The sequence below is a fragment of the Enhydra lutris genome, unplaced genomic scaffold (assembly GCF_002288905.1).
Source record: "Enhydra lutris kenyoni isolate GAN:26980312 unplaced genomic scaffold, ASM228890v2 scaffoldscaffold10, whole genome shotgun sequence".
Classification (NCBI taxonomy): Eukaryota; Metazoa; Chordata; class Mammalia; order Carnivora; family Mustelidae; genus Enhydra; species Enhydra lutris.
Window position 1 is genome coordinate 33,947,990 of NW_019154094.1, and position 21,733 is coordinate 33,969,722.

General features: G+C 36.3%; 1 protein-coding gene across 1 annotated transcript in view; it reads left to right on the plus strand.

Annotated features, from left to right (window-relative positions):
* LOC111144035 (contactin 4) overlaps window positions 1–21,733 on the plus strand; it is a 704,266-nt gene that overhangs the window by 382,575 nt on the left and 299,958 nt on the right. Inside the window, exons 3-4 of the mRNA XM_022498106.1 lie at window positions 10,210–10,336; window positions 18,035–18,210. Coding sequence (XP_022353814.1) covers window positions 10,210–10,336; window positions 18,035–18,210 — 303 coding nt within the window. The remainder of the gene's footprint in view (window positions 1–10,209; window positions 10,337–18,034; window positions 18,211–21,733) is intronic.

The window sequence follows — 21,733 nt, forward strand, 5'->3', positions numbered from 1 at the left end:
TTCGCTCCAATATACCTTCTGACCTCCTCTCTCTTTCTTCTTCTTCTGGAATCCCAATTATCCTAATATTGTTTCATCTTCTGTTATCATTTATCTCTCAGATTTTCCTCTCTTGGTCCAATAGTTGTTTGTTTCTCTTTGGCTCAACTTCTTTATTTTCCATCATTTGCTCTTCTATATCACTAAATCTCTTTTCTGCCTTCTTTATCCTAGCAGTAAGACCCTCCATTTTTTTATTGCACCTTATTAGTAGCTTTTTTAATTTCAGCTTGGTTAGATTTTAGTTCTTTCATTTTTATAGAAAGGGATTTTCTTTCTCCAGAAAGGGTTTCTCCAATATCTTCCATGTCTTTAGAGCCCAGCTATCACCTTGAGATTCATCATTCTGCACTCTAGATCTGGCATATTACCAATGTCCATATTGATTAGGTCCCTAACCTTTGGTACTGCCTCTTGTTCTTTTTTTGTGTGTATGGTAAGTTTTTGTGTCTTGTCATTTTATCTGGATAAGAATATATGAACAAGAGAATAAAATACTAAAAGGGTGGCAAAGACCCCAGACAAATGTACAAAAACCAAATCATAAGAGACCCCAAATCAGGGCAAGAAGAAAGAAGTTAAAAAGAAGTTTAAAAATTATATATATATAGATAGATAGATATATGTAGATATGTATCTTAGACTGGTGACTAGAACAGAGCCCCCCCACTTCATTTTGGGTGTATTTTGGTCCCTCAGAAGAAACTACCTCCCAAAATTTTAAAGAAAGAAAAACTTGTATATATACAAAAATAAGGGTAAACATGATGAAGGGATGGAATATGCCTGTAAAGATGAAAATTTTTTTAAAAAATTTTTAAAGGAATTGATAAGATAAGTTGTTTGGAAAAAGAAAGAAAAAGAAAGTGGAGAGAATTTGCTCAGGCTGGAGACTAGAAGAAAGCCCTGTGCTAGATTTAGAATATATTTTTATCTTATTAGAAGAAATTGTATCCCAAAAATTTTTAGAAGAAAAAAACCTAATCTATACAAAAAATAAAGTTAGATACAGTGAAGGATAAAATATGAGTATAATAATGAAGGTTTAAAAAGGTTTTTTTTTAGAAAGGTATTGTTAAGATAAAGTATTTTAAAAACGTTAAAAGAGGGAGGAGGAAAAGTTAAAATTAGAATAAGAAAAATTAAAATTAAAAAAATTTAATTAACTTTACAAGACTAAAGAATCCTGGGGCGAAAGCCATGAATTCCATGCTTTGCTTTCCCCTCCTCTTGAATTTCACTGTTCTCCTTGAGAACTGATCTCCTTGAGCTTGGTCTTGGCTGGATGCTCTTGCTGATCTTCTGGGGAAGGGGCCTGTTGTAGTGATTCTGAAATGTCTTTGCCTGAGGCGGAATTGGACTGCCCTTGCCAGGGGCCAGGCTAAGTAATCTGCTCCATTTGCTCTCAGGAGTTTTTGTTCCTTGAATGCTTTCCATAGAGCTCTGGATGATGGGAATGAAAATGGCAGCTTTTCACTCTCCGGCCCAGAGGAGCCGAGATCTTGGGGCCCCACTCCTTAGTGCACCCTTGGAGAAAAGCGGTCAATCACTCCCGTCTCCCTGGTCTCTGGCCACACTCCGAGCTTACCCGCCCTGTGACTAAGTGTTTCTGTCTCTGGCACAGAACCCCATTTGGAGACTCCAAATCCAGCAGATCCTCCCGCTCTGCTCTTCCCACAGAGGAAGGTAAGTCTCCCTGGATCTGCCACTTGTGGTGTCCCTGCTCAAAGAGCAGTGTCCTGACTGTGCCACTGATCACAGTTTAATGTACCCTGAGCTGAGAGCTCACTCCTTGGCTCCGTCTCTGTAGCCAGCTTCCCTACTTTGATACCTGCGAGCTCTGCTACACTCAGACACCTGAGACCATACTGTCCCCATGAGGGCTCAACCCCCACTTAGCCTCTGGAGCGATGCCCCTCAGTGGAGCAGACTTTTAAAAGTTCAAATTCTGTGCTCCATTGTTCCATCTCTTGCCGGGAGCCAGCCCCTCCCCCCGCGGTCTATCTTACCGTGGCTTCAGATTTACTTCTTTGCATATCCTGCCTTTCAGAAAGTGGTCAGTTTTCTCTTCCTAGAATCGCTGCTCTTCTTCTCTTCAATCTGCTGTTGGGTTTGTAGGTGTTTAGAATGGTTTGATAACTATCTAGCTAAACTCCTGTGACCTGATGTCATCTCAGTCGGCTACTCCTCAGCCACCTTGACTCCGCTCCCTCCCTTTAGGTCAGTTTTTGCCTCCAAATGAGTTGTAGAATATTTGCATTTGTGAAATTTGTCATTATTTTTATAACTGGAGCTTGACGTCAGAATCACCCATGTACTTATATTTAATGGAGTAATGAATCCATTGTTCCTGAAATTTGTCTGGATTTGGAGTCAAGGTCAGAGTAGGATTTGCTGACCCACTTCCCCTTATTGTTCCTTGCCACTCCTATGAATGCTTCCTTCAGTAATGCGCATCTTTTTCGCCAACAGAGATCACTTTTATCTCCTCACACTTTCCACTCCCCACCACCATTTCTAAGATCTAACATTGCATACAATTAGGTCCTCATTATGTATGACACAATGTTTGATGACAGCAGCACTACTCTGTTCAGCACTACTGAAACAAAGAGTAGGAGAAGAGTTCACTTCTCATTTGGACTTTCTTTTACTTTCTGCCTTCAAACATACCAGCTGTCTGCACACTTCTCTCTTCCTTCCTGTTTAAAATGCTCATGTAAGGGGGTTAAAAGAAGGAAGGTGGAAGCAAGGACAGTTGAAAGAAACATGTTGTCCTTTAAGCAGGCATGTCTGTCTCCTCTGGTGTTTGTTTTGCCTCTGCTCTATTCAACCGAACAAGCAAATAGAATGAAGCAGATCCTTATTCAGTAAATATGCTGTGTGTTGGCTAGAGTTACACATAGGCACTTGTGTGGGGCTTTTGAACATCCCTTGCTATTTATGTTATAAAGACTAACAACACTAAATTGTATTTGTAATGATAGTTTGACAGCTGTCCAGTCATCATTTCTACAATCAATGATTATATTTTAAAGGAATACTCATATTCCAGAAAACCAGTTAAGAGTATTTTATTTGTTTCTGAATTACCTTGGGTTGTTGTCCATACATTTTATGAGTAATTTTGATCCACTGAGAGATGCTGCTGATCTTACAGTTTCTTAGCCAAAATGATTTTCAGTGATTGTGAGAAAGGCAGGAGGAGTAGACTCCCAGCCAGCAGAATAGAGTAGTGGACCCTGTGTGTGCCTTTCTTGGAACACTCTGGTGGCAGAATGAATAATGTTTCTCTCATTGGGCTTCCCCATTGATGCAAGTGCTGAGAGGGACAAAGTAAAATATAAACATGACTCTGGGAGCACACCCAGCAAACCAGCTTTGCAGAAGAACTACCCCTTTCTTGTCCCTGGTGAAATGGCTTTGGTCTACAATCCAAGAAGGCAACATGTTCCCACTGATCACACATACAACACTGATGCTCTTGAATGGTGAAGGGCTTTACAGGATGCAGAGTAAAAAATACATTATGACAAAGCCACCTTGGTTTGCACAGGATGCTTCTGTGCATGCATAATGTAACAAACTATGTAGCTTCCAGATGTGACCCAGATGTAACTCCCGTCTAAACCCACAAGCTCATATTCTGAGCTCACACTCAAACCCCTGCGTTCCCCATTAGATGTCCTAGAGTTTACTTCCAGTATTTAGATTGTTGCCATTTAAGTGTTTCTGCCCAAGACCAGGTATTAATAATCAAAAGCCTATTTGATGTGATAGGAAGATTGACTATGTATCACAGTCCTAGATTCTTGATGGTTGTGGCAGCCCTTCATACCTGCCATTAGGATCAAGAGCCTAAACAACCCTCAGATGCAATGTCTGGGAACTCACAGCAATTACAATTAGAATTGAATCTGGTATTTTTAGTTTTCTAAGGCGAAATCATAGTATTGCGTTTTTGTCCTTTCCCAGCGGAGTTGAATCACTGAGTTTCCAAGTGATAAAAAATATTTCCAGCAGAAGAGAAGTGCATTGACCCAAGGGATTTGCTGGAGACATGTGGCCTTTTACCCCATCCCACATGGTAGCTACAGAGTGATCTAGCACATAGAACAAAACTCTGCAGGGCTGTTTTTCTTCATTGGCATCCGTAATTGGTTTAGGGCTGAAAGTCATCTGTGCTCAATTAATAACTTAAGGTACTCGTTTTCAAACTCTAAATTGTATAATAATGAACAGTGGTGCTGAGCTCTGGTAATGAAAATCTAGTAGGTCTGGCAGGAGCTCAAAAATCTGCCATTCATCAAGCACTACCAGGTCAGGTGATATTAATGCAGGAGGTTTCTAGACCACACTTCGAGGAATAAGTTTAAGCAGCATAGCTTGATTTTTTTTTTTTTTTTTTTTTTTTTTTTTTTTTTTTTTGCTAAGTTCCTTTCTATGAAATATTTATCTTGAGATCCTACTGCTCTCTGATATGGCTCAGTCCTTTAATGCCTCCCCTTACTTTGCTGGCTACATTTTAGGATTGTTTATAGATGTCCTATTAAAAAAAGATCTACATTTAGCATTAGTGGACTTTTCCAAGCCATATCTACCCACTGGCTTGCTTCTTTATGCATGTTGTTTTTTGCTGACCTTACACTTGGAATGGAGATTATGCTATACACTTGCTCCACTGTACTTGATACATGGGCCTCTGCCTTGCTTCCTTGAGTACACCATCACCTGAGATTCAGTCATAGTTTTCTCTTCTCAGTTTCAGAAAAACTCAGGCTGTCCCCCTCCATTCCCATTTCTTTTCCCAGTCTGTCTTCTGGTAGCCTAACTGAGCAGAACTTTGCTTGCCCAGGGGAAAAGTTTGGGGACATATCAAAATGGGCCAAATTAAAAAAAAAAAGAGTAAGATCATTGCTTTCCTAAAACTGCAGATAAAATAAGTGACACCTAACTGTAGAAAGGTGGTTTTTTTACTGTATTTCTTAGAGGATTATTTTATTTTTAGGTAAAAATCATTTTTATTTCTACTATAGATATAGTATATTTTTAGTCTGTGACTGGGAAAATACATTCAGGATTAAATAATCTCTTTTAATCTAAATTCTACAGTTCTTAACATCTCTTTCAGTACTCTAAACATTTTAAGAGTAGCCTTGGCACTACATTTTGTTTCTGGAACATTAACAGGAGGAAGCAAGAAGAAATTGGCTGACAAGCATCGATTTTTGTCTCCCCCCAAAAATAGATTTTAAAAAGAAAAGAGTCAAATGGGGGAAGGAGTTTGAGAATCATTTGTTGAGAACAGTGTTTTCCAATAACTTTCAGTATTTGATGAACAAATGGGGAGAAAGTTTAAGGGTAGTCTGACCTTTAACCTAAATAAATTTCTGGTCATGAAATCAAAACCCAAAGGTTTCTCAGTCTTTGTTGAAACATTAAAGGGGGCTTTCCTAAGTTTAGGTATTCTCTCTTCTTTTTACAAATGTATGGTTTACTCAGAAACTAGTCCATGAGAATCTGTGATATGGAACTTTAGGGAATGCAGGTAGTATTGTAGAAGTAGCCTAGTGAACAACTGGCAGGTGGTCTCCAAGCAGAGGAGAACCCAGGAAATCATGATGTACCAGTATTGGCATCTGCACTAAATCCCCCAGCCTGGGGCTGGAATCAATGATCTGGAATCTGGAAGACTGTATCTGTGCTTTTGGCAACCTGGCTCCTCTTTCTTTCTCTTAACATGATTTTCAAGAATTTCCAGGAGAACAAAAAATAATTGCCTGCTGCTCCCCTGAGAGATCCCTGATAATAATGCGAGTCCATTGCCCTAACTTCTCCAAGCTAAGCGAGTCCCTGATTTTTCTCCCTTTTGGGAATCCACAAGTTAAAACATCAATCTGAACATCCTGCCACTTTAATGAGGTTCATTCCTTATAAACAAAGGGTAGTGGTTACAGCAGGAATGCAATGTGTATCAAGTGAGGATAAATTTTCACTATAGGTCAGTGGATTATTGTGTCACCCTGGGGATACTTTTACTTTGTCACATCAGTAGCTCTTCTTTGTTACACAGAACCCTTGGGGAGTTCTCACAATTAGCTGCCGGCATTCAACTGTGAGTGTTCTGAGGAAATGTTGGTTTAGTTTCAATACGAATCCTGTACCTTGACAAATCCATCCGTTTTCTTTGTGTGGGTTGGTTTTCCGTTTTCTGTTCCTGTCTGCTTGCATCTCAGCTGTTAGTCCAAACATGTGCTAAAAAGTCTTTCTCTAAATGTTATCAAGAAAAGATCTGTTGGTTTGACTTTGCCCAACAGAGAAAATTTAGGAGTGTGTCTACAGCCAGTGTTGGCTGATGTTCTGCTGTTAGGAAATGGAAAGCTAGGCATAAAAGGATCTGTGCTAGTAGTTTTAAAATTTTAGTGTGCCTAAGAATCACCCAGATTTAACTAGGTTAAAGGCAAATGCCTGGTCCCTGGATTTTTCTGGTGCAGTCAGTCTGGACTGCGATATAGAAAAACAAGGTCTGTACTTGCTCAGTCCTTGCATAACATGATTACAATGCGGGCGGTCCGCGGTCTAACTTTGAAACATATTGGCTTATTAAAACATTGTCCTCTGTCATTCTCTGAGATGCTCCTTTACTTCTCTAGGCTGGAAATCTTGGCTACCCCTCTGATTACATAGAGCTAGTTACTGTGACAGAGAAAAGGGTGAACTTTATCTCCTAGACTTTACAAATGGCAAATGCAAAGTGTTTTATATGTACCTTCAAGACACTTGAAAGTCACTTTGTCACTACTACACAAAGATAGAACGAGCTTACTGATACCTCCCTCCATGTTTCATCTCAGAATGTCATTCTGAGGACTATGTTTCACCCAGCTACCTCAAGGTTTAAGAGAAACAAAGCAACCCTTTAACTCCTTTTTGTCAAAAATACTCGTATTTATAGTAACTCTAGGCTAAAGTTTTTAAAGTTAGGTTATCTCTTTTCTACACCTGCATTGCTAAGCTTTCTGAAATCTCTCCCTCCATCTTTTTGAAACTAAACAGCTCATGTTTGAAAGGCTATGGATTTCCTTAGATGAAAACTGAAATACCACTCCCTTTATGCTAATGTTAATTTACAGGCAGCAAGCTTGGTTAACCAAGAGAAAATAAAAACTTTGGATGAAATGTGTTATTTATAGCGAATGCAAAGCATCGTTATTATCAATTCTTGTTACAAAATACAGAGAAAAAATACCATTTTTGTTATTTAAATATGGCATGGATACATTGAGAAATAGTACAGATGTTAATCCACAGTCTCTCAGCTGCATCCTGGATAATCATTATTATGTTTTATTCTTACTTGGAATTACTAGTAATAGACTATGTATTTCTGTATGAAATTCAAATCAGGGAACACCAATGAATTGAGATGATTGATATTATACACACACACACGCACACACACACATATAATTTTAGAATTGGGAAAACAATAGAAATATTTCTCTCTTAGAGAAAAATCCAAGCGTGTAGCTATTAGTGATCTTGAGAAGGAACATTTGCTACTTAAATAGATATGCCAAAAATTCACATAATTCTTCACATTTGAATTGAGATAATCGTTGACCGGTATTTAAATTTGTTTTGAAACTATCTATATAATTGTTGAAAATCTGAAATGTGTATATCTGGATTTTGAAGTGTCTGGTTTCAAACCATGAGTGTTAAAAAAAAAAAAAGTACATGCTTAGGTACTTTTTCATTCTATGCTTTTCAGTTACTTGGCATATCCTGTTTTCTTTTTTAAGAGTTTTTTTTTATTTATTTGATAGACAGATATCACAAGTAGGCAGAGAGGCAGGCAGAGAGAGAGGGGGAAGCAGGCTCTCTGTTGAGCAGAGAGCTCAATGTGGGGCTCGATCCCAGGACCCTGAAATCAGGACCTGAGCCAAAGGCAGAGACTTAACCCACTGAGCCACTCAGATGCCCCACGATCCTGTTTTCTTTTGTTTAAGTCTCATTAATGAGAGATTTTATACATGGAGTACGGAGAGAGGATGGTGGTAACAATATAATTCATGTCATCTTTGAATGCATATTTTACATATATGTGCATATAAGTTCATGGGCAAATACTCAGGGATTCTTTCCCATTCTTAACTGATAGAGAACCACTGACCAACTCCAATCCTTTTATTTTGGAGATGAGAAAATTGAGAGCCAGAGAGACTAAGTGGTGGAGAGTTAAGTCATGGATTTAGTAGTTGACCCAAGGCATTGAATCTCAGTTCATGGTTTGTCTGAATTCATATCCTGCTTTTTCTTACTACGAGGTCATGGGCTGTCCTTACTCCTCTATAATAAAATAGAATTCTGTTTTGTCATCTTGTCTCCTTACATTTTATCTATCCCAAGCTCAACATATGGATTTTTTTTAAGCCTGGGTTATAAACCTTCCAAGAAATTACCTTACTTCGTGTCCTCCACCAAGATTTCCAAGCCAGCTTTATTCTTTTTCCTCAGTCCTGATACATCTGCATGAATTTACTCTCATCTTATCACCTATCAACAAAGGCTGGTTGTAAAGGTTTTCCAGGATAGCAGTTGCAATTCACACTCTTCAAAATATTCACACCTAGGTGGGGAGTGGATTGTCAGCTCCAGGGAGATATTCAATATCATAGCCACTGGCCCTTCTTTCTGGAAATTCATCAGGCATTGCCTAAGTCAACTGATTAAATACATTAAAAAGTGAAAAAAAATTACACACAAATAGAACAAATCTTTAGTAATGATCTTCTTTGCATAAGCTGCTGTACTTGGTATCAGAACATACCAAAATATGTACATCATGCTCTTAAGGAGCTTACAGTCCACAACAGGACAAAACAAGGTACCAATACACCTGATAGAAAAAAAAAAGTGGGGGCACCTGGGTGGCTCAGTGGGTTAAAGCCTCTGCCTTTGGCTCAGGTCATGATCCCAGGGTCCTGGGATCGAGCCCCGCATCGGGCTCTCTGCTCAGTGGGGAGCCTGCTTCCTCCTCTCTCTCTCTCTGCCTGCCTCTCTGCCTACTTCTGTCAAATAAATAAATAAAATCTTTTTAAAAAAAAAAAGTGGCTACAGGGAGATATAATTGGAGAATCATGTGGTTAAATGAAAAAGATAAAGGTCTACAAAAGCTTTCTAGGAAAAAAAAAATGAACTAAATTTTGAAGAATGAAAATCACTTTCATGGGTATGGGTGGTGAGATGCATTTTGACTAATCTTTATTATGTGTGTATCTAGAAACACGTACTCTCCACTGCTCTATACTGGTTTGTGGATTATTCCAGTCTTTAAACTTTATAGCTGTTTTGTGATAAAGTAAGTTTCATACATCTAGTCAGTGTTAATTGAGGGAAACTATTCAGAAACTCATACATCATTGTATACTCGTGTATTACTGAGCTAGCTATAGACTCATTTGAGTGTTACTGAATTTGCCTGCTGAATCACATACGGTTCCGGCTGTATGATATTTACACAAACATCCCCATGTATGGATCCTTAGTAGGTTGGGGGAAAAAAAGACAAAAACGAGATTTACCAGATAATTTATTTACCAGATAATTTGAGAATCATGACTCTAGGTTGTTCTTTACTTACATAGATAATTTAAGAAACTTTTATACATATTTTAGCAGTACAGAGATGTTTCTCTTTATTAATGTATGTATGAAATCATCATTGCTTGCTTCCATTTCTATTACCCCCTTACAGAGCAGAGAAATGTTTAACTTTGTGACATTAGAAGGTCTCCCAGGGTAATAGACAGCAGCACAAAAGAGCTATAGAAGGCACAAAACATAAACAAAGTAAAAGGCTAAGCAAAAGGCAGATAGAATAAAAAGTAAGAGGAGAGGAAAGGGAAGGTCAAGCATTCTGGAAGTTGTGAGTAAAAAAAAATTGTCAGTATGAAATAGGAGAGTCTGTGTCTCCACTTCGTTGTAATCTACAAAGGATTAGTCTTCAGTGGGAAATTTCATCTAAGATGCTGAAACTAAATCTGTTGTGTATTATTATTTTTTTTTTATTTTACTGCTCTTATTTTCATTTTGTAGTTGTTTCCTGTTATTGTTTGCGTTTGGAAGATGTTCTTCATTTTGGGGCACTTGCCCCTCTCATTTCAGATGACTACGCGCTGCATGGCCCTGTTTTTATTCAGGAACCAGGTCACGCAATGTTCCCTTTGAATTCTGAGGAGAAAAAAGTGAAGCTCAACTGTGAAGTTAAAGGGAATCCAAAACCACATATCAGGTTCGTTAATTTAAATCATGCGTTTCCGTGCGTATGAGTTCTATTATTAAAATCGACAAGTACTTATAGAGCACTAATTACTTAAAGTGCTTTTAGACAGGCATCATAGAATATCCTGAGACACTAAAGAGATCATTGTGTTCATGAAACGTTTAGTGCCCAACTTCTGTTTCTGGATGTACTGGGAATTAAATATCCTGTCTGACACCCTCACTGAAAGCCTAAATATTTCTTAACATATTCTTTAAAAACACTTTTAACACCTGCATCAACAAACTGGTATTAAAGTAAGAAGTACTCAGAAGTTAAAAAAATAAAAAATAAAAAATAAAAAAAAGTGGGTTGGAACCCAGAGAAGAAAACTAATCCCTAAAAGCAGGTTTTACCTTGAACTACGTGGACTAGAACTTTGGATTTTGCAGCTGCATACAGTGATTACAAGATAAAGCCTAGAATCGACCAAGACCAAGAGGAGAATCTAACATTAGCGTACCTCCTAGAATAGACCTGGGACCTAAAGGCTACGTACTTAGAGTGCATGTAACAAGAAATAAGCTTACCTCCCCAAAGAACTGTAAAGCAAAAATAATTGCCTGTTTCAAACTTTAGTGCTAAGTGGTCTTAATAGAAGATGAGACACAACTGAAAGGAGAATTAGTAAATTGCAAGGTATATCTGAAGAAATCATCCAAAGCCATCAGAACTGGATAAAGAGAAGTAAAGGGAGAGAGAGAGAAAGGAGGAGGAGGGAGAGAGAGAGATATACAGAGAAAGGGAGAGCCACAAAAAAAAAAAAAAAAAAAAAAAAAAAAAAGAGCGAGCGAGAGAGAGAGAGGTTAATAGAAAATGTTTATATATGTTTAATCAGAGTTCCTTAAGGAAAGGCAAGGGAGAATGAGGCAGAGACAGTATTTTCTGAGAAGGCTAAGAATTTTCCAGAGCCAAATAAAAATTCTGTGCTGTAAGAGTGCTGGTTCAGTCAGTAAAACATGCAATATTTTATTCTCAGGGTTGTGAGTTCCAGCCCCATGTTGGGTCTACATACAGATTACCTAAAAATAAAATATTTTTTTAAAAAAGTAAAAAAGAAATAAATTCCAAGCTATATATTTAGGTAACCAAATGAATTTCAAGGAGTACAAATAAAAATAAAGCCTCATCTAGAATTATTATAGTGAAATAGCAGAACACCCAAGTTGAAGATACAATCATAAAAATAGTTAAGCTTATAGCATAGATAACCTTCAAATAGAAGGCAGATTAGTAGCTGACTTTTCAATAGTAATAAATCAAGACAGATGACAGAGTCTCCCATATGCTGAGAGAGATTAACTGTCAAATTTCTACATAGCAGAAATATTTTTTTAAAAGGAGAACAAAATAAATGTGTTCTCAGACATTCAGAAACTAAAGTTAGACTCCAGCAAGGACACCTGGGTAGCTCAGTTAAGTGTCTGCCTTTAGCTCTGGTTGTGATCCCAGGTCCTAGGATCAAGTCCCACATCAGGCTCTTGCCAGGGTCCTGAAATCAAGCCCCACATGGGGATCCCTCCTCAGCAGAGAGCCTGTTTCTCCCTCTGCCTGCTCCTTTTCTCTCTCTCTTACTCTTTTTCAAATGAATAAAGTCTTTTTATAAAGAAATAAAGTTTGACTTCAACAGACATATTCACTAAAGAAAATTCTTGAAGATATAACTGAAACAAAATAAAAATGGTCCCAGGTAGAGTATCTGAGATAAAAGAACCAATGGTAGTAACACAAGTGGTAAATGTTAACATTTCCACCTTAAAACCAATTGCAGTTATACTGAACAACAAAAATAATAACAATATACTGTCTTGTGGAGATAAAAATTAAAAATCATGATAATAATAGAAGTAAATTTTTAAAAGATATACTGCACAATGGATTTATACACATGGTTAAAAAAAGTGAAATAAAATTTGACCCCTACCTAACCACATACACAAAGACCAATTTCAGGTGACTGGAAGACCTGCACGGGACATACATGCTTTTAAAAGAAGATAAGCATACATATCTATGACTTTGAAGAGAAGGAAATATTTCTCAAATATGACAGAAAAAGCACAAATCATAAAAGAAAATATTTAACTTCATTAACGTTGAGAACTTCTGTTCAACAGAAATACTGAGATGAGTAAAATTTCAAGCTTCCAACTGGAAGAAGATATTTTTAATACATGTCATTGGCAAAGAAATAATATCCAAAAATATTTTTTAAATCCCGACAAATCAAAAAGTAAAAACTGTTTTTTTAGTAGCCTAGTAGAAACATTACCGAAAGACTTGATTAGGTAATTCTAAGAAAAGTAATATCACACATCCATGAAATAGACAGAAAGATTGTCAGTGCCATTAACAGAAACATACAAATTAAAACTGAAATGTCGCATTCTTGCATGCCTACCAGATTAGCAGAAATTTAGAAAACTAAATTCAACATAATATAAATAAATATAACCTAGTATGTTCGTACAAGGTAACCCCATGCAGTAGTGAAAATGATGAATTACAGCTACAGTATGATGGATCACAGGAACCTAATTTCCAGCAAACAAAGCAAGTCACTAAAGAATGGTATAATTCCATATTTATAAAGTTCAAGAGCAGGTAACACGGAGCAGTTGTTTAAGGATACCAACATACTTGATAAAATCATAAAATCAAGGGAAAGAAAAAGACAAAATTAGAGGTTATAATTAACTATTGAGAAAGGGAGTCAGTAGATTCAGAATGGAAATGGAGACTTTAAAATATTACTTTCTTGAGAAACAGACTTACTGTCTTGTGACACTTTATAATGTTGGGGAGGATGAAATTTTCTTCTGTCTGAGATTCCTCTAGCTGCACTAAGAATTAAATTAACACAAGACAGATTAACAGAAGAAAATCAAATTCAAATTCATATGTATGAGGAATCTACACAGACATGAAGTTCCAAAGATAGGCAAAAATGTGGTATATATGTCATTCTGAACTAAGGAGAAGGGTGGGGTCAGGGTCTTGGAACTTCAGAGGGAAAGAGTGAAATTCACAGCAAGATAAAAAAATAAATGTTGGGTAAATAAATGTTTGTTGGGCCACATGACTTCATATATCTTATAAGTATGATTTTGCCTCTGTTCGCATTTAATAATAAAACTTTAAGCTAATGATCAATATATAATAGTGTTTAGAAACCAAAATAATAGATAACATATGTCATAGTTTTGGGGAGGAAGAGATTGGATCGTTAAGGAGCCACAGAAGTGGGGTATGAACTGAGATATTTAGTTTGCAATTTGGCAGAAAATAAAGGACACCTTATATAAGTTAAAGGATTGGAGTATTAGTGTAGTAGAAATTATTTTAGAATTTAATTTGTGTGCACATTCATTTATTCATTCATCAACTATATGATCATTCATTACACCACCCAGTGTCTTTCAAATTCTGAGTTATGGGTGCATGGAACTGGCTCAGCAATTACCCGGGATAAGTAATTGTAGAGCTTCTACCCAAGAGTTCACCATAGTAACTCTCCTTGAACTGGGATATGGATTAGGATTCTGAAAATATGTGGTCCAGGAAAGGTATTTAAATCACTATAGTAAGCTACTGTATTAAACCACTATATTACCAGACACCACCCTAGGTCCAAGAAGTGGTGAAGGTCGCTGCAGAGCTATGCAGAGAGTATTGTGCTATCCTTGCTGTAAAGGATGTCCACATTCTAGGGCATCCTGGAGGAGAGTCTACTTCAGGATGCAAGGGGAAGGTACAGGGAAAGTTGCATAAAAAAGGAGATATTTAACTGAATCCAGAGGGCAAATGACGTTTTGCTATATGGATATTTTGCCAAAGGAATTGCCTTACTGAAAGGGGAAAAAAAAACACTCTAATGGATATATAGTTTATCATTCAAACCAGGACAGTTCTGAGAGTAAAAGGCCACTGTTAATGATTATTCTAGGGCAGCAGGTGTAAAACCAGCACTGTCCTGGGCAAACCAGAATGTGCACTTATTCTCCGCGGACAGAATATGTTGAATTCAAGGTTAAATCAGATATTTTAAGATGTGTTATATAGTAAAAAATAAATGCGAGAGGCAAAGGTTTCTATATACATAAAGGATGAGTTAAATGGGCCTATTTTTTAGCACAGAGCCAAGTGTAAGTTCAGATGTTAGCCATAAATGAAAACAAATTTTGCAGCAGAATTTGGCAAGTTGCTGCTTCGTTTTTACCCCAAACTGTGACCTTTAATTAACATTGCTTTTGTAACATTGTGTTTCAAGATACAGGGGCCTGCTTTGTTATTTAAAACAAGCAGTGGAACAGAAACCCATTATGTTTTTAAAGATTGCCAGGAAAAGCTGAGAAGAAAACTTTTAATCAAATGCACCAGCAATTGGTTGCAGGGTACTGTGTTTTCCTTTATACCTTTGGCAGTTTCTCTGTAACATAATAGCCGGTTGCTACCTGGGAGCTAAAAACTCCCTCATGTTGAAGGAAAGAGCAAGGGATAGAATGGAGAGATCAGGTATTTTCAAACATCTGTCTGGCTACACTTTTTCAGTGCTCAGGCTGACTTTGAGGGGGACAAACAAGGAGGAGAAATTCAAGGTGAACTCTCCATGGGGATTTTCAGCATTGGGTTTTTCCGCAAACACCACAACTGACCTCTCTTCTTTGTGTTTATTCCCTCAACTGAGCCTTCTCTTTTCTTTGTTTCCTGCCCCTCAACTTTGAAAGGATTGACCTAGACCCAGAAAAATTTTAGAACTGTTGACTTTTGCCGACTTTCCTTGCATTAAAGTTTCTTAAGGACTTGGGACATTACTTATTGCACTCAGCTTCCCTTTCCAGACAGATGGGACATTCAAGTACTTGGCTGGAGTACTTCTACTGCGAAGTTTCTGTTCAACTTAGTTTATAAACAACAAATTCCAAATCACAAAGGTCTTGCCCTTTCTTCCAGGTCAAAATTGAGACCGTGAACAAAGAAAGAGGGTTTTATTGCAACAGATTCCACAGACAGCTTCCCAGCAAAGTCTGGAAAATTGTACCTCCCAGCACTCTATAGTGTCAGCTTTTAGTTGGGCTCAACCTGACTCTCTGGAAAGAGTTGAGTTATGGTTCCCGAAGTGGTTCAGAAATCAGCTTATGGGACTCACTAATTTCTCCTGACCCTAGGGAAAATCTCTCTTTGTTCCGCATGGACATTGTTTCTATTGCCAGTACTTAAAAGATGACTCAAACATTGAAAATAAACTGATTTTTCAAAGAGTGTTCCAGTATGGGATAAGGTAAGGAATTCAGTGCAATCCACATTCAGTGGGAATGAACTTCATTGCAATAAAACTGGGTATAGTGCTTTGCAATCTAGTCTCAACTGCACTTCACAGCAAGCACTTTATTTTCTAAATAATCTCTTTTCCTTTGCTATTTGTATGTAAAAGCAGGCAATAAAGTAGATTAAAGGACTTTCTGCAGAGCATTTAGGTTGAGATGACTAGTGTAGACAAACCTACAGAGGTGTTCTCATTATCCCCACAACCACTTTTCTAAAAAGGCTCACATGGTCCATTTCTAAATTCCACATTCTGCTTGCAGCTCACATTATATTGCAATTTCCTCTTTGAGTTCTTAGATTTGTCATATTAAATTGCTCGACTATCATTTGAAGTGAGAGTTATAGCCAAGATGTGATCAGCTGACTCAAAAAAAAAAAAAATGTCTAGGGCAGGCAGTCATTTTTAGAGATTCATGTGCATATAGACCTGCTAAACTATAACCCGGCTTTCTCTTTTTATTGCTTATTGCTTTCATGCCTGTGTCAGAGCACAGAGAGAATTACTGTCAAGCTTAAAAACAATGTCTGTTTCTAATACCCATCTTCTTATAAACAAACATATAAAGAGCTATGTCCCATTTTGTGATTTTGACGTAGCTTTCCTGCCCCTCGTGTTTCTAAATTTTTATATTTCAAAGACATAGATGTGAACAAACATACACCACCATACTGGGAGGGGCTAGAATGCTTCATAAACTGTGCATGCTCAAAGCTAAAATATACAGCAGAGAAGTAAATATGTAGTCAGGTTCCACAGACATTTATTGAGCACAAGGAAAGTGTCAAGGTCTAGATTGCTAAAGGGACAATGCAAAAGAGATCTAGGCAAATTATCTACAGTGAAGGCAGAATTGCTCTGTAATAGAGCAGAGAGACTCCTGTAGGAGATTGTGGAAAACTTTGATTAATTTTGACTAGGAATATAGAAAATGACTTCATTGGAAGAGGTGTGATTTAAAATTGACCTTGAAGCGTGAGAGAGATCTTGACAGAAAGAAAAGAATCCTCCTTAAACTTCTGTTTTGTGGTTACCAAATATCCAAAATCTTGAAACAAACTGCCTTGCATTTTTTCATTTAAATTCTTTTACATGTACGCGGCAGCCATAATACTCCAGAATGTTATGAGAGGATGCACAATGAGTGTTTATGTACAAATATACATTTTTAATGGGTTTTGTTTGTTTTTTACTGATTGAAGGAGATAAAAATGGAAGTCTCTCATTCTTTAGTCTTATTATTGTTTCTTACCAATTTCCTTTGTGCTTCAGTGTTTCCTTATTTTTTGGTCTTTCAATGTAAATGCTACTGTGAGACTGTTGATATTTCAGAAGTTTCAACTATGATATTTTCATTACCTGGTATTTGTGTAGAATTTGGGAGGGAAGGGGAGAAAAAAATAAGATATGTAGTCACTGAATTATATTACCTTAAAAGTTCCTAAGTATTCAAAGGAAGGCAATTTGGTTAAAATAAGCTCTTTTTTAGAATGTTATTGGCTACAAAAAAAAAAAAAGAAGAAGAAGAAGAAGAAAGAAAAAAGAGAAAGAAGTAGATCCTGTTAGTAAAGCTTTGCTGTTTAAATGTTTGAGTCCTGGTAAAATTTATTTATAGGGCCAAACACTAGAGCCAAATACAATAGATTGTTCAAGGAAACAAAGAGAAGAAAAACAAAACTCTCTTTGCCTCTGTTACCTAATTACCTGATCTCGGTTTACTGGGATGGCTGATTGATGTTTGAGTGCCATTAGCTAAGAAGATCCTCAAAGTGATCCATGGTTAAGACTAGTTTGGTCCCTAAGACAGCTCTAGATCAACAGAGTTCCTTTGCTTTGCAGTCAGCCATTTCAGTCATATTAAGGACCAAATCAAAGCAACTCTGCTGCAATTTCATCAAATACTAAGCAATCTACCTGAAAGTGGTGTATTCTGTCATCTGTATAGACCCATTTAAAGAATAACTACAAACTTGGAGAAGGGGGAAAAAAAAAAGATTAACTTCAAACTAGAAAAAGGACTTTGGCTGAGAAACCCTATTTGAAGAAAGTTGTACAAGATGCAATGGGGATTTAAAAAAAAAAAAAAAGTGAAGTGTGTGTAGTATCAGATTAGCCACAAAAGGAGGTATTAAAATTTTAATATCATTGTTTACTGTAACAGACATGCTCTTTCCATGGCAGTTGTCAACCATTGCTGAATAGAGCCTTTTTTTTTTTTTAACCATGGTTGAGAAAGTCACAGATGATATTTCATGCTGTTTATAGTTTTTACATATTTTATGTGATTCAGAAATATTGATTAATATTACAAGGCTTTACCTACTGGCATTTCTATACTATAGGTGGAAATTAAATGGAACAGATGTTGACATTGGTGTGGATTTCCGCTACAGTGTTGTTGAAGGCAGCTTGTTGATCAATAACCCCAATAAAACCCAAGATACCGGGACGTACCAGTGCATAGCAACAAACTCATTTGGAACAATTGTTAGCAGAGAAGCAAAGCTTCAGTTTGCCTGTAAGTAGCAATTACATCATGCTGCAAATGTAACTCTGAGTTTTGGTACCATTAAGCCTTTAAAACAGTTTCTTTTTAAAAATCAAGCAGATTTTACTTTGTTATGTGATCTTCACCTTTTTTTCATATTTGGGAAATATCTTATTAATAGGATAAATTGTAAATCTAACTGGAAAGATGTATTCTGCTTTTAAAAGGTTGAAGACAGTTTGATTATGTGATAGTTTGTTATGAGACTCTCTGTACATGTATAAATTCACACACACTCAAATTTATACACAAATTTACATAGCCAGAAATTACACACATAAACCCACACACATTATAGAGTGTGTATAAGCAAGCAATTGAACTGCCAGTAATAGTCAATTTGAGAAGTATTTAATCATAAAGCTCAGAGTTTCAAAAAAATGTTGGTAGTCTATTAATCCTGTAATTCTCCAGTTTTTTTCTTATTTTATAGATTAGGAAAATTTTTAAAACCACTACATTAACAACAAAAAGTAGAGACAAAGTGTTAGCTTCTATATTATACCTTTATAAGGTATATACTATATACTATACACTATATACTTTATAAGGTATATACTATACTTCCAGTTTAGAACATTTAAAAAATAAATCACCATATCTTAAGACCATCATCTAATAAAAGTTCATGAACATATCAAAGAAAGTGGAATTTAGAAATAGCAAGTTGAAAATTAAATCCACAGGCAAGAACAGTGAGTACACATTTGAGTATGGATGTCTTTGAGAATTGATGTTCAGCTACATTTTTAAGGGTTTTTGTATTTGCATATGATTATATATTTCCTTGTGTAAAATCCCAATTCATACAGCAGTGCATTAATGTCAAAGGTTTCATAATTACAAAATCCGTTGGCAGTAACACTGTAGAATATTCTCATTAACAAAATCCTCTCTGGGAACTCAACATCAAATATATCTAATATCCAGTGCTAAATCTATTATTGCCATCAGGTGGCATTTTTACTAGTTGAGAAATGAGTTTTCTGAGTATTAGATATATATAGGATTCCAAGATCATTTTGTTTGTGAATATTTCCTAACAGAATCTTCCAAATATTCTTAGGTATGCAGAATAATACAAGGATAATATGTCCAATTGAGTGCTACAGAACCAAACTATTTCTCTTGGTTTAATGCATGTTTGATACCTTTACCTATTTTTTAGGAATGACAAGTGAATTTTGTTGGGTTCATTTTGAAAAATATTCATAGACTCTTTGATTCTGAGAGTAGGGTGGTCTCTGCATTCAGTAAGATTACTTCTTTGATTTTTGGAATTCATAGAAGAAATTTTTAAGATCGCAATAGTAACAACAAAAAATAAAGGTTGCCATACCATTACCAAGCCTATCTTTCTAATTTATGACATTTTGAGAAACAAATTACCAACTGTTAAGACTATCCTTTTGTAAGAGTCCAGGCATTTCTACTACCAAAACTATCCAAAAGACAGAATATCATATTCGAGGGTTGTCATTTAATTACATTATATTAGCCTAAGGAAAAGCTCTAACACTCATTTTGTGGCTGAGTTGGCCTGAGGACCAGTGTTTGGAGCCCACCTTGCTTATCCCACTTAACGGGTAATATAGGCATCCTAGCACCTTAAGAATCTGTAGCTGATAGTTGTTCAGCCTTAAAAATTCTAAGAACAGAGAGCTAACCTATTCATCACAAAGCATTCTGACCCATAGTAGACTGCTCTAGTTTTTCAAAACTATAAAAACAAACCCAACATCGTGTTCTTAAAATTGAGCTAAGTTTCTGAATTTCCGTCATTCTAACTCCCAAGTCTTGCTCTAGGATTCTGGTTAGGCTTCAAATACATGAAAACATGATCATATTTAATTGTTGTCTTCTCCAAGTAGTAAATCTACAATCATCTTCTTCATGACACACACATTTATATTAATCTATCTATTAAATTGTGACCATATCAAAATGCACCCAATTCTATGTATGCGCCCTGACCTTTGCAGAGGACAATTGGAAAAGCAGTAGCCCACAATGTGAACTTCTTTTTCAGTGAATGCAGCTGACATTGATATTCATCTTATTTTAAAGCCCCAGTCTCACATTGTAACCTTATTTTGAATATACAGTCCTATAAAATCTGAGGATTGATTTTTTATGAATGTCTATTAATCCCAAGCTACCCAACCATGTTATTTTATTAACCTAAATTCAGCATATTATATTTACCCCTATTAAATTCACCTTCTGAGTGGTGACCCTTTGTTCCCTCACAGTTGAAATTGTTTTATATCTTTTTTTTAATCTGACATATTGATTGTCCTCCTACTTTAATGTCAGCAGAAAATTTGATAAGCATGTGTACATTCAAATAATTGATACAACATGTTGACCAGGTCAGGGCAGCATGCCAACACAGAACTTCCACTGAGACAAGATGAGACTGAACTTTTAAATCAATATTCTTTGCATATTCTTGTTCAGTTAGCTACACATTTTCCCACACATACTGTAGTTGGACCCCAGTTTCTCCTATGTATTCTTTAAGTAGTGAGAATCTTTGCCAAATGGCTTGGTAAAATCAAGATGTATTTTTTTCTTCCACACCCCCTCCTACCTGGTCTCTGTGCAACTTCTCTACATCTTCTTTAACCATTTTTCATAAAGCAGGCAGATTAATCTTTTAAACATGTAAATGAGATCATTCCACTTTGCTGTTTTATGCATTCTACGGCGCTTAGAATAAATCTCAAATTCATTACCATGGGCTCATTTTAATTTCTTGAAAATGAGAATCTCTCTTTTGTACTGGAGCCTTGATACTTTCATTCCCTCTGCTTTACATGCTTTTCTCATGATACTTAACATGCTCACTTTTCATGATCCTTCCTTTTAAATTTAGGTAGAGCTCCTTCCTAAGAGAAAGTTTTCACATCACCCTGTCTAACCTAAGAAGGGATTCCCATCATTTCTGTTTTTCTCTTCTGCTTACCTTCTTCCAGCCTTCTACTTCTATATAACATCCTCTGTTTCATTTATTAGGACTTAATACAACCTAGCATGATTTTGTATATTTATTTTCTCTCATCGTTTAATCACTGCGATAGAGTCTAAGTTCCAAGAGAATTGAAACAATCTTGTCTGCAAAGTCTAGGAGACTTTATATGTATGAATAAAGGATTTCCTTAATTTGTTTCCTCTTTAGTGACACAAAAAAGAAAATATATGTATAAAATTATTTTGGGGATGATGTATTTTTATAAACTCATACCCTTTATATTTTAGTCATTTTCTAGAATCCAGCCTAATTGATCTTAACTCTGCAGTTTCTAGACTTTTTTCTTCCTATCATTTTAACATTAATTTTATAAAAAGATGTTGCCTTTATTCAAAAACCTATTTAAATAGTTTAAAATAAAATACTTTTCTTCAGTGATGTAAGGGGAAGCATGACAATGGCATCTCCTAAATGTTACTGACTAATTGCTTTCACCCCAAACATTTTCATAATGAGCGA